This window comes from Paramacrobiotus metropolitanus, unplaced genomic scaffold, assembly GCF_019649055.1.
Source record: "Paramacrobiotus metropolitanus isolate TYO unplaced genomic scaffold, Prichtersi_v1.0 Parri_scaffold0000085, whole genome shotgun sequence".
In the NCBI taxonomy this organism is placed as follows: Eukaryota; Metazoa; Tardigrada; class Eutardigrada; order Parachela; family Macrobiotidae; genus Paramacrobiotus; species Paramacrobiotus metropolitanus.
The window spans coordinates 138,362-152,506 of NW_026570305.1; the positions used below are offsets into that span (position 1 = coordinate 138,362).

At 43.5% G+C, this 14,145-nt stretch overlaps 1 protein-coding gene across 1 annotated transcript; it reads right to left on the reverse strand.

The window, feature by feature from the left end:
* Positions 1–6,836: 6,836 nt before the first annotated feature.
* Positions 6,837–9,500, reverse strand: LOC129596050 (uncharacterized). Its single transcript, XM_055493207.1, has 2 exons — positions 8,485–9,500; positions 6,837–7,622 (listed from the first exon to the last, which is right to left on the reverse strand). The coding sequence occupies exons 1-2, from the start codon at positions 9,343–9,345 to the stop codon at positions 6,999–7,001; spliced, it is 1,485 nt and encodes a 494-aa protein (XP_055349182.1). The 5' UTR covers positions 9,346–9,500; the 3' UTR covers positions 6,837–6,998.
* Positions 9,501–14,145: the final 4,645 nt, after the last annotated feature.

Here is a 14,145-nt window from a genome sequence, read left to right on the forward strand (position 1 = left end):
TATTAAGTGAAGCGATCATAAATGCCACAACGGTGTCGGAGACAATTGCGATACTTCTGTACTTATTGTATCTGGTCAAAACATACATTTTTGGTCCGTAGAGCAGATCGTAGCTTATAACCGTAGCTTGAGCGCACTTGCGCAGTCTGCGGAAATAAAAACCATGGCAAACCTTTACACTGGGGTGATCCGACCGATTTTCGATCCCAAGAAAAGTTCAAGGGTTATGGTGCAACGTTATACGTATAATGTTGTGGAGCTCGAGCATTATTATTAGGCTGTGCCGTGTACTCATTGCGCTTATAGGCGAAAAATATCCTCCATTTCAGAAACGAGAGATTTTAATTCTGATGTAGTCAGCTAATACTGAGTGCCCAGTATTCTGCGATGCGATAAATTTACAAGGACTTGTAAGCGATGTAAATTTACGTAAGCACTACTGTATACCCGTACCGTACCGCTGTTGGACGGTGTGTATGTGGCAGTCGAGCAACCACTTCAGTTTTGCATATAAATTAGGTAAAAAACAACTCAGATTTGCAAGTACCTACCTGATTCACACGATTTTTAAGTCGCATATTGTACGTGTGCCACAATTACGATAATTATTTATCGCTCTGTTGCAATACGACTACGACTGTGCCTTTGATATTATGAGATGCGGATTACATAATGCGCGGTCATAAACTTCATGAATTCACTCCATCTGCACCAGACAAAGTGTTGAGCGTATAATGAGCAGTATAATAAACCAGTCACAGGTACTTCTAACGGTCTGAAATAAATCAGGCACTTGAGCCAAAGGCATTCCTCCGTTAAAAATGTAACCTTGGTCAACAGCTGATTAAGCATAATATGTGCACTAAACAGGTAGCTAGCAGCTTGCATTACACCAATGCTTGTTAGGTTCTTATGTACTGTTGCCAGCCAGTGTGTGGCGTTACTTTTACTGTTTTTACTGTTACTTTTACTGTTACTGTTTTTACTGCTCGGTGTTTCGAAGGTCCAGCTCCTTTGCCTCTCTATTTTCCCGTGTATTTATTACTGCCATGGCAAAGCCCGCCTTAATACAAATTTCTTTGTGTAGTATAATTTGTGGGAGGGCAGCCGAATTGTTTTTAATTTTACTTTAGATATGCGTACTATCCTTTCAAGTGCGCCCATTGACGATATGCATCCATCCAAAGTTTTGCATGAATGTATATCTTCGATGGATGCTGGATACCGCAGCCAAGGCCAGTTACTGAACAATTTTATCCGATCACGTGGCATCCTGAACAGCAAGTATTCAAATCCAGTCCATTATTCATTTAATATCCAAATCCATTATTTAGCAAATGTGCGCAAATGTTTTCTATTCCGCATTCGGTCCTTCATCCGTTGTAGACAAATTTGTTTCAAGATTGCAGACTTTGTTTCTGTTCGTTGCCATTCTACACTGCGAACCCATCAAATCGAATACATATAATATATGTACATATGTACGAGTATATATAACTAGCCAGAACAGTACGAGCCTTTAATAACTGACCCCCGTGGCTTACATGCTTGCATTTAATCGTGTGGTCCACTGCTGTATCCAATACTAGTACTTGTGGCCGTTGTGGGTAGCGAAACCCCGGCTCGACTTGTGGGCTCTATTCTGCGCGGAACAAAATTCATTTGTCAGCGTAACATAGAGTGACATTACTGCTTTGTTTATCTTTAACAGTGACAATAACGATTTTGGATGTTTTTTTAATGTTTAAAAATTTGATGCTTTTAATTAGTGTAAACCTGCGCAGGCGATTTGTTATGTATGCTGGCCGAAGCCGAATAAAATCTCTTTAACAGAAGATGATAATTCATTCTATTACGACTGCGAGTAGAACGGAGTTTTTGCTCAAACCCTACCGAGTAGTTACCCTACTATGTACCTCATGCGCTGACGTGTTCGTAACTTTGTACGTTTTATGGCCGACGGTCTTTATTTTGCACAAGCATTTCCTTATTATTTCCATTATTTAAATAATTAACTCAATTTTCACTACGGCATATGCGAAACGACTGTTGGGAAATAATAATAAGAAGCCATATCCATACGACCATACAGTTTGACAGTAGTGTCGCCGTAGAATCTGATTCTTACTGATTGTCATTGGTAACAACTCAACCAAAACAGACATCCTGAACAGTCTATTGGAACCTGAATCCAATTGGTTACGAAGGTACCTCAGATGTTCTGTAAATTTCTGTGATGTAAAATCAGGAGATGACCCAGTACTGCCTCGAACGGCAGATGGTTGGAATTTTTTTAGTCTAGCTCTTGCGCTGGTGATTAAACCTGTGTTCGTGCATTCGCGCCTTGAGTTTATGTGCTACTCTGCCATTGTACTTGAGATCAGCTGGGTTATTACCCACGGATCATCGAGCCTTTTTACCGACGTGGTACGCGTGTGTACCCCACTCCACTAGCGGCAGCTTAGAAGTTGTCATTACAAAGGTTTGGAAGAATAGGAAATAAAGATAAATAAAGTTGTCTAAATATATTACAAAGGTTTGGAAGAACAGGAAATATTCCACCGAAGCGGACCGCTACCGAATAAATGCAGTTCTTTAGTACTAGAGTAAAATATTAACATTACCCTAAAACATTGCACCTAGAAGGGTGTAAAGTATGGAGGACCGATTACAGTTTAATTAAAATGCGGTAGATATCTAATGAAACTGTTTAGACAGTATGCAATTTTGCTCAAAATGAGGTGGTTCAAAACTAAAGTTACAAAACCAAAGGCAACGCCCAGAACAAAGTTGCAGCCGAAGGACCAAGGCTGCACGCTGTTATTCACTGTAAGCCTAGGCGAGCATCGCTCATAAACTGACCATGAGTCATAATAAATTACGTTAGAATGACAATTAATTCGCCAGCAAGAGTTCAAATTTTTTTCCACTATCTTAAACGCTGCCTCAAGAAGGCCGCTTATATGTTCATTAATAAATCGATGACTCTGCTTTTCGTGATTAAAACATTTGTTAGCAGTTGAGCAATCCAGAAAGCGTTCGTCGCCGCATTAAATTTTTATAACCCATGTGACCGTATGCAATTTTAAATCTCTTACCACTTCAAAAGCAGACAGAAGGTATGCTTACTTGCTTACCACGTGCACTGCAAAACGTTACACAATATTGCCTGCTTAGCGTTTTAACCTGCATCAATGTTGCAATATGCATAATTAATATCCGTCCACTAAACGCGCTACACTGAACCGAACCGTCTCCGGCATACCAGCCGCAAGGCAGGAACTGATTGTGGTCTGTCTATACCGAATCTTTCGAAAATGGCTCGGACCAAAATTCGAAAACTTTTCCTTGCTGTTACGCTATTACTTTCCTTTTGTACTCTGGTCCTGTCAGGCTCGGAAGAAAAGAAATACTTCTTGACTGCATGTGCAATGATTAAGAACGAGATGAAAGTACTTTTGGAATGGATTGAATTCCATCGCATTCAGGGGGTTGAGCGCTTCTTCTTTGTGGAAGACGAGAGCAGCGACGATGTGTATCTGCTGCCGCGGTTGTACGAATCACTGGGCTATCCCGATTTGGTGGAGATTATCCCGCAGAACTTTCGCCGTCGCAGCCGGCCCGGCGACCACTCCTACACCGATCATGACCAAGGTCAGTGGCAGGCGTTGAACCACTGTAACAGCCGGATGCGCGGTGTCAGCGAGTGGATGCTGGTCTGCGATGTGGACGAGTTCATGTTCTCCCCGCAACACCACACCATCGCCGCATTTCTCCGCAGCCAAACCGACAAGGAAATCAGCCAGTTTGGTGCAAAGGTCATCCGCTTTGGAACAAGCGGTGTGCAGAACGAGAACCGGGTGCGATTGCTGCTGGACCCATTCGAAGACCAGATTGTTGTTGCAAATGACGTTCTGAATGGGGATATATTGCTGACCTCGCGTAACTCGAGGCGCGCGCCGTTTCCCGACGCTGACAAGGATTTCCAGCAGCACTTTGATAGAATTTGCGGCTCGACCAAGAATGCCATTGACTGTCAGCACGCAATCGGAAAATCGATCTGGCGGCCGGATAAATGCGGCATGGCCGGTGTTCATTATTGCGGAGCGGATTTAGTTGGAAAGACAGTGTATCCACCGTTGGAAGGTCTCAGAATCAATCACTACGCTTTCCGTTCGCGAGAGCACATGGAGAATCAACCGAAAAATCAGATGGGAGCGATTAAAGGCGCAGCGTACCGGTACTTTGATGCTGCATGGTTTTCCTTTCTCGAGGATAATACCACGGTGCCGTACCGCCAAGAATTACTGGATAGATTGGATGCTTTTCCTACGGCTACCATCCATCACACAAAATTGACGAATTTTGATTGGAATTCTTCCGATTCTCGCTGGGGTAACAGCACGTCTGATAGCCTCTTTGACTTTGCAAATCCTGAAAGTCCGGATCAGATTGCCTACCGTATAGCTTTTTACGTTATTTGTATCTTTCTGCTATGGTGGATGGTCTCATTCGTTAAGGCACTGTAGCATCTTTAAGCTAAATTAGCAGTACATGTACACCACCCGGCTAATGTAAAATTCGATTTATCTTACTTGTGGTTGGGGACTGTGATATAACATTTGTGTTCCTGGAAATTTATATACTGTACTATCTGTAGACGGAGAGGATTATTATGGCTTTGGTCATATACCTGCATTCGGCGGCAGGCTTAATTAACACCCATCAGACTTTTAGACTTACTTTACGGATAGAGAATATGTACGCATCTAAAGATAATGCAGCATGAAATTTTCTGTTTGAATAATAAACTGTAGCAGAAATTATCAAACTATTGCCGGTAGAACATTGCAGTAAATTTCGACACTTCGCTAACTTTATGCAAGCGTAAGATTTGTGGTTAGAACAAAATGTACATATTTTGGAGTTTTGGTTTATTCCTTGCTTTGAGATTTTCGGTGTTGCCGGCCCCGCATGTAAGGAATTTTTAAATGAACTGGGTGCACGACCGAATGATGCTACTGGAGAATGACGATCTTTCGAGTTCTTGCTGCAGTGTCTTAGCACTGAAATTTAACAGGGGAATACGCTCTCTGTGACGTCAACTGTTCCTCGTTTTGGCAGTTTTAACTTTAAATAATGTTTACCTTGTTTCATAGTATTTTTGAAAGTGATGTTTAAAACGCTGGCTGATAACTAAAACAATAAAAATTTGGTGATTTCGGCAGTGTCCTTTTGTTATCTAGTCATGGGGGCAAGAAGGCGTATCGCGCGATCCTTAATTAGCCACAAGGTAGTTCGGAAGGACTATGGCCAGTCTGTTATACGGCAGCTTGATCTTGCCGTCCCTATGCCGTTGACTTGATAGCTGTTGCATCAACACGTAACTTCTCTCCAAATAAAATCATTGCACTTTCCTGGAATCTCCTTCGAACGGACAGCAGTAATCCAGAAGGAGACCTGAACCAGTGAAAACGCTGTTGCACATGCAGTACATCGACAATGGAGAAGCTGACGACAGATGGACACAGACTGCGCATAAACATGCAAACCGGCTGCGTTTGTTCGAAACAGCAGAAATTAAGAAACCAGATTATTAAGAATTGACCAGATTATTAAGAATAACCGCTTATCAAGAAACTTCAGATACCTGAAGGCTACGTTACTTTCTCGAAGGAACTCACTAATTTATACTGCAAACGACGCGGAGTCTTGAAAGGTTACGCGGATCAGATACGTAGAAGGTTAAGAAGATGAAAACCAATTATCTAAATTAATTAATTTCCCATTTTCGTCACCCATGAGGGCTCTACAGGAATGTGTATCTAGAGGAGGAGGGCGGCCGTGGCAAGTGGGAAAGAAAATTTGAAAAACGGCAGAAATACGAGTAGTCTTGCGGATATTATTGGATGAATATCCTAATCGTAAGCTGCTGGATAGCTACAACGACGCTTCCGCCGACGCTAGTGAAGCGGATACAGGGCTAAGGGAACCCTTACAAGCAAGCGTGAAAATAACGGGAAATAATTGTGGTGGACTGCATACAGCGTGTGGTGTAATTAAATGTGGATTTATGCTATGGGATATTAATAACGGAAAGATCTGCGTATAAAAACGGTGCGGCAGCTATAAAATGGCCGTGCCTTAAACCGCGTCCAAATAAGAAGGATTGCATGACAGTTTTTCCCCAGGTACACATACCGCTTCGTATGCTGCGGAGTGTTCCGTGAATTTTAAGAATTAACATTTGTTGAAGATGCACCTGATCATTATTCACTTATTTAAATAGAGTACATTATGCAGTAAAACCACTGCAGCCGATTTCGTAGCTTGTGGATTCTACAAACGGCGTCTGATTTTTATTATTATTAAAACATCAACTTTGGTGTAATGCACTTTAGGTGTGTGATTTTTGATGCTGTGTACTTGTGATGCTTACCATTCAGGCTGATTCAGCTACAACGCCGACTGATGTATTGCAATAACTATGTATTTGGGCTCCGCATAATATCTCCTTTACTCAGCTACTCCAGATTTGTGGTACTTAGTACTACTTACTCTGGACTACATAGATTTACTTAGACAGTATTACATATTATGGTAGACAGTGTTACATAAAACGTTACTGTAGTCAGATCTCACGACAACTGTACAAGTGCTATCTGCTACCATGACAAACTGGTAATTATCAATAAATAGATAATTCCGTAGATAATTCCGAATGATATTTATGATGGCATAATTTGTACTTACGTTATTTTTAGAAAATTGGGGGCACATCGGCTGGTATAGAAACTGTTGCTTATTCAGTTGGATTTATATTTTAAAGCTGCGTACTTAAATTACCATGTGGAGAAAATTACTAACTAAGTAAAGGGTATTCACAAATATTTTATGACAAACCGGGCAGAGATGAACTAACCCGAAACCAGTTTACTGAAGACCGGGGTTAAAATTCGTCATCAGATGCTCTTAATTGCTAGCATTATCGCGCGGCATCAGCGCGTCTTTTTCTCAACACTGATGATGGGATGTGTCTGCGCATCCTTTTCGGTATATACACAACAACTGCGATGCAGCCACCGCGTGGTCCCCACGGGCTCATTGCACTCGATATGTGAGTCATTCAGGCAACTTCCGGACTGTATGGTCATGGTATTGTTTCCCCAATCCCTGTCGAATTTACAGCAGTTCCGCAAGTACCGGACACCAAATATTCCGTAAGGAAAGGGATGTGTCGCCGGGCACAACATCTGCTGACCCCTCTGCAGGGCACCGGCATCACACTCCCGTCCTACTTCCAGAAAGATTTTGGGTTTCAACGCTTGAACAGCTTCGGCGACCTTCGCGCCGTATTTTTCACTCTTTCGACCGTCGGGAATGCGAGAATACCAGGTGTCGTCCAGCACTTGGGATTGGCTAGATGTGGCCACTCCCAGCTCGATCAACCGTTGGACATGACTGGTGGAACGCCATGTGTGATCGTCGGCGCGCAGAGCGTCCATGCTGGGAGTGAGGACATTCATCCGGGGCGACAGGCATTCCGTAATGTTGGAGCGGTCACAGTAGCGCCGACCGCTAATCAACGTCACACTGCTCGATTCGCTACATGCCACGGGCCTCTGCCAAAACAGAAAAAACATCAAAAAATATTCATGTAATTAAAAGTGGAATGCTTTTCCTGGTATTATAGCCTCATACATTCGCGGTAGGTTGACAATACCACGTATGGTCTGGAGTCTGGACGTGTACCGTAGTATTCAGGGAATCGTATCTGCGCCTTTTTTATACTGAACCTCAAACTGCGGATGATGTCCTTCAATTTCATGTCCTTCAATTTCACATAAGTTGGAAGTATAGGCCATACCGCGTATGTTATTTTCGTGCAAGTTTGATCTTTATCGTCAAAATTATACCGATTAAGGTGAGGTTTATACCAGTGTCAATAAGATAATAAGGGAAAAGGTTCGGTGCATACAAATTATAACCAAATTCATGTTTAATTGCTACAGCAGACGTTTCACTTTCACTTGAAATGTGAATCGAAATCAGCTTAAAAGTATTTTTAATAAGGTTCAAATCTGAAAGCAGCCTTCATACTATTTTAAAATCATTTTACATTTTAGAAGAACGCTGTGCTTGTATGTAGTTGTATGTGGTTCTGGTTGTGATTTGAGCTCATTGTTATGTGCCTTTAATTGAAGCAAAGTTCGAAAAGGATCGGATAATACATGAATTCAGATGCACAGCACTGCGTTAAACCTGTTTGCCAATTAATCCTCCATATTTCACCATCAGTGTGAAGTTGTGAACAAATCGTTTGGTTTTACACTGATACAAAAAAGTGTTTCAAAGTGCGCAAAGTGAAATTTTTAGCAGATACTCATGAATTTGCGTCCCAGTAGCGTGGCATTCCCTTTGTAAGCGGTGCATGCTCGCGGCCTGCATTACATCACGATCAAGGAACCGGCAGTATGACAGTACCTTTTTATCGCTGTCTTTACACGCTTCCACGTCTTCGAACTTATCATCCAGATTCCGATGCGGTGCCCGCCGAGTGTTTGTAGTCAGAACCAGTGGATATGTATCGGAAGAATTGCCCCACGGCTCATATAAAAGATCCACACCCCCGGAATATGAATCGGGCGATACCCAGGAGCGAAAGATATTTTGCTGACCCGAAGTGCCGAACTTGACGCTGGCGATCTGGATGGCTGTGGCGTCCGCACCGTCTTTCTCCAGAAACTCCTCGATGGAGTCATACTTATTGGAATAAGTAAAATGTCCAGCGGTCGTGAAGAGCAGCCAATCCGACTGGCTGCGATAGCGAATGTAGCAGTCGACCATGGCTAATGTGGACGTTCCTGAATAGTCGCTACTCTCCTGGTTCTTCCCGAAAAACCGTGCCGGTAGCACCCGGATGGTCACGTTAGCGTTGCGGGATTCGTACAGCAACGGAATGTACTCTACGAGATCGCGGCTGAAATAGTTGTATAGAACAAAATGATCTGCACCCTGCAGACGGTGGAACTCGATCCATTCGATGAGATAGGGAATCTCGTTATGTACCATCGCGCACACCGTCAAGGAATACAGGGACATGTCGCCCTGGAAGCCGGTTGCCGCTGCGCTATCCCCTTGTATTAAGCGCTGGTACGCGGCGTTTTTAACGGTGGTAGTGGACTGGAAGAACGGCACCGTAATGCTGCGAATACCGGTGACGTCATACGACGAGAACTGCAGGATGACCAGTAACGGTAGCAGGATGAAGAGAATGATCTGAAACGCCCGAGATTGTTTCACAACTGTCCATAGAGCTATTCCTGAGCTGGATACAAACGCCATGTTCGGCGATGCTATACCGTTGCTACTGCCACGCACGTTGCGACTGCCAACAATTAAGTGGAGCTAGCTGTCAACGATAATCAGATGAATTTACTGAACCGAGCGAAGGCATGGCGGGTCGGTATACGGCAGTTCAGTATTGTACAAAAAGGCTAGAAACGGCACCGTACCTGTTTATGTGCGTTGCTCTAAGTGCGTGGTACTGAAGTACCGCTAGATGCCATTAGCGTTAAAATATTAAATCAGTTATCTAGTGCCGTGATATGCCGCACCGAACCGGGTCCGCTACAGCTTACTGGCAGCTTGGAAACAACAATTTTGGCGGTACATACGGCAGTTATACAACTTACGTATACTTACTCGAAATATGCTCCGGCCGATGGAATGGGCTAACTACTAATACAAACTCGAACTCATTCGGCATTCTGCTTTACAATTCTAAAACACTCAAAGTTCTGCGCACCTCGACAGTAAATAAAACGGATTCCAGCCATTAATTTACTTATTCACCTGACAGCAAGAATGTCCTAATCCGTGGGCTGCGTAGAAGACGGTACATCGCATAATTAGTGTTGCACGCGAGCCGGAGCAGCGGCGTGCAGTAGAGGCGGAAACGCTACTGAATTAAATGCTTAATTATGCTTAAGTGCATGTGCGGCTGTGCCTAATTAACTAACATTAACTTTATTTAACAGAGTCAAAACCAAAAACATAGTTTAAAAATTTTTATATTTAAAATAAAATTAGTCAGAAACTGTTGGTAGGGACTGATGAAGTTAGTCAGGACCACTTTTTATTATTGTTGATCAGCTGGATTCTGGCGGGGATTTAAGAACAGGGTGTTTTTTTGCCTGTATGCAGGCAAAAATCTTTACAGCTTTTTATTTTCTGGGGTTGTTTTGCAGATACAAAGTTAACAATACTTACTTACAGTACGTCGTACGTGTAAAAACCGTCTCCGGTTTGTTAGCATACGTACTTCTATACGATGGACATTGTTATTACTGTATTAGTTTTTTTACTGTAGCGACTATTTATTATTATTGTCAATTTCACAGAAAAATTTCACATTAACTTCAGAAACGATCACGTTAAGCATCAACCGACAAAGGCGGCCTGATCACAGAGAAAATTGGGTCTAAATTTGCCCCTTGTGGTGCTGTCGCTAAGATCGATGCCGCATTTCCTCGTTGGATTTCGATGCTTATCCGCTGGCGAAGAAATTCCGTGGCTCGTTTTTCGCCGGTTTCCTGTCGTATCATCTGGCCGAATTCCGTTATCGTGCGGACAGCATCCGGTCCGGGTGGTCCGAGTGTCTCAAATCCAAGAGCACGAAACACGTAGTCCTGCCCGATATCACGATATTTCTCGATCTTGCTCTGCTCGGCCTGTACTGCTGCAGCCCCTGTATTATCCTCAGTATCAGTATTGCACGAAACACCAAAACGACGAAAACGACTGTTCTGGTTAACATCGCGTGAAAGTTCTTCGAAACACGAGTTTTTGACGTACAAAATGACGATAAAACCGAATCTAAAATTACATTTGCAAAAAAACGCAGAAAACATTTATTGTAAGTGTCTCGCCATTATCCCTGACATCCCATATGCGCAATAACACATGCTGCGTTTACTGACAGCGTGCCTGCAACTCTTGCTCTGTTGGCGACATGGTACTCGTAATTACGGCAATTTTTAAAAAGTGTAAGAAGTGGTTTTGATGTTATGACTGTGATTTTCCGATGTTGTGTAATGCATTCATTACAATGTCATACACGTACACGTATCTATATATTGTTCTTTTCACAACGCCCTGCGTTTAACGCGGCGTTATACTCGTAGTCTCGTACTACGTAGTCGTGGAAAACATGTTCTACGAATAAAATTCCTCTTTTTGTGGATGTTTGGTACATACTTATAAAACATTCAGTTTCCTCAGGATGAAATATTTAAGATAACTGTACCAACATAATTTTTTTATTTTGTAATTTATAACCGCAGCATATAATTTTAAGTGCGATAATTTTACTTAATTTCAACTGATAGATTTGGTAAGTGCCATGCACCTGTAAGTTTTCCTTAAAAACGACATAAACAATATGAAAGTGCGTCAACAGACATCAGCAACGCGAAACTGAATGCGTTTCCTCCCAAGTCAATTACGGTTCGAAAAGTTTTCTCCGGTCAGCTTAAACGAACTTATTGACTGTCATTCGGATCGATGAACGGAAAACACTGTGACGTTTGTTGCAGAGGTTAACTTTATTAGTTTTACTAAGACTGGCTGGAGAACACAATCACGGAGATTCAAGATATTAGGCATAAATCTGCCGCGAGGCTTATCCGACGCTGACCCTTTTATCGTTCCCATCTGGTGCTTGGGCTGATTATCCATATGCTCTTTCGACTGGAACGCATAGTGATTAATTCGCAGAATGTCCAAAGAGGGATACACTGTGCCTTCTAGCGGATCCTCACCACATGAATGCACGGACGCCAGTCCACAGTGATCCGGTCGCCAGATCGATTTCCCCACCGCATGCCCACACCCCTGACCTTTCCCTGTTGGAGCGCAAATCGCGTCCAATCGCTGTTGAAAATCTGTATCAATATCAGGAAACGGTGCCCGCTTGGGATTTCGTGACGTCAGCAGTAGGTCTTCGTTGAAGACCTCGTGCATAACGATGACGTGACCGTTACACGCATTCAGTGACAATCGAACCCGGTTCTTCCGTTGCACATTATTGAACCCAAAGCGAATGACCTTTACGCTGTACTGACTGACTTCGTCGGTTTGGCTGCGGAGAAAGGCGGCGATAGTGTGGTGCCGGGGCGAGAACATGAACTCGTCCACATCGCAGACCAGCATCCACTCGCTGACGCCGCGCAGACGACTGTTGTAGTGGTTCAGCGCCTGCCACTGTCCTTGGTCGTGATCCGTGTAGGAGTGGTCGCCGGGGCGGCTGCGGCGGCGAAAGTTCTGAGGGATAATCTCCACCAAATCGGGATAGCCCAGTGATTCGTATAACCGCGGCAGCAGATACACATCTTCGCTACTCTCGTCGTCGAAGAAGTTGAAGTATTCCACGCCTTGGATGCGATAGAATTCGATCCATTCTAGCAGAACCTTCATTTTGTTCTTTATCATGGCGCACGCGGTCAAGCAATATTTGAGTTTTTATTTCCGAGGGCATTAGTTGTTTTCTGAAGGAACTGCAAAGGTCAGCCATGCGCAATAACACCTTGGCGGTAAAAAACTCGGTTCCAGCCACAGCTTGAAAATTTCGATTCAAAGCGGCGTGCGAGCAGCTGGCTTCGAGATTTTTTAGCATTCGTATGCATAGTCTGTAGGCACTTGTATTACATATTAAATTTTGCAGTTCAAACACCTTCCCAATTTTGCAGCGCTAATCGAATTATACACACAATCTCTTACCGGCAAATTCTCCCAATGGAACGACCGCTGCTCGGTCGTGCATCCTTATCCCAATTGCAGGAATTTTATTAATGACTCCTAACGACATTTGTTGCTACAGTAAGCCATCACATTGCGAGATGAGATTGTTGCAAGTGCGACAGGGTGTGGATGGAAAACATGCACATGAGCATCCATTTGCGAAGCCGCAGTAGGTTACGGCTATTGGGGCTGTACGGGTGCTGTCCGTCATGCACATTTAGAGCGGATGGCCATCGCTTAATCCGCACTGATACGACAGCCTCAGCACCCATGCGTATCGCAGAATAGTAACAATGGGAACGTCCGTCCGTACGTCTAGGCAGATTGCCGACTCACGACGCAGGAAGGCATCACTTCTGCTTCTCACGCCTCAGTAGCCAACGACTGAAAATTATTGCCTCTTATAGTACTCAATCAAGCGGTTTAAGCCTTAAAAGATTTTTATGACAATGTCAAACCTGTTAACAATTCAGCAACACTGATGTATTATGCAACAAACAATATGGGCGCGGTAAAAAAAGAGTGGATGCAAAATGGACAATTATGCCATGATGAACTGTAACAAAAATTGTACTTATTACAGTTTTTGCGGTAATAGGGCACTTGGATATAAACGTTGGTTTGATGATATCTACTGCACAAGCTTTTAACTGCGCGAATGATGTTACATGAATGCTAAGGAGCCGATAATCGGACAACCCAGTTCGTGTTCTTGCCGCTTGCGATCGATCAAGATGTCCAAGACTCCAAGCAATCAACGACGGCAGAGGAAATGTAACCAAATACACTCATTTGCTTCCGTACCTTGACATTCACAGAAGACCAAACAATGCTCCGGATGTGTCATTGTGCATTGGTTAAAAAGCTATTGTACGCTCAGGGTATTATGGTTGTTTATTTGCACAACGACACACTCCGTGATTACAACGTAGTTGACTCACCATCAGGTGCGTACTTGTACATCGTACACGAGTACGATGCTTTTTTACTGCACGGAAGACGATCTTCTCCACATCCAGCGATAGCTGCGATGAACGCCCTGCACTTAATTAAGTAGTACTGTATATTGGACCGAGCGTAGTGACGTCCTCTATGCTCTAGTCATCAATTACTTGACAGTCCGTTCAAGGACCCCCAGCTCCGCGTGGTGTCAAGCTCAACTCTAACCTTGCTAGGCGCCCCGGTGCTGGATAATGCAATTGGTGAAACTCTTTCCGAAAAATCAAGCGCCATAAAGAAAGCCTGCGAACGGTTACAACTTCTTCCTCGCCACCACGCACTGTATCTACTTAGACACTGCTTGGGTGCACCGAAGATAATATATGTGCTCAGATGTTGCAATGC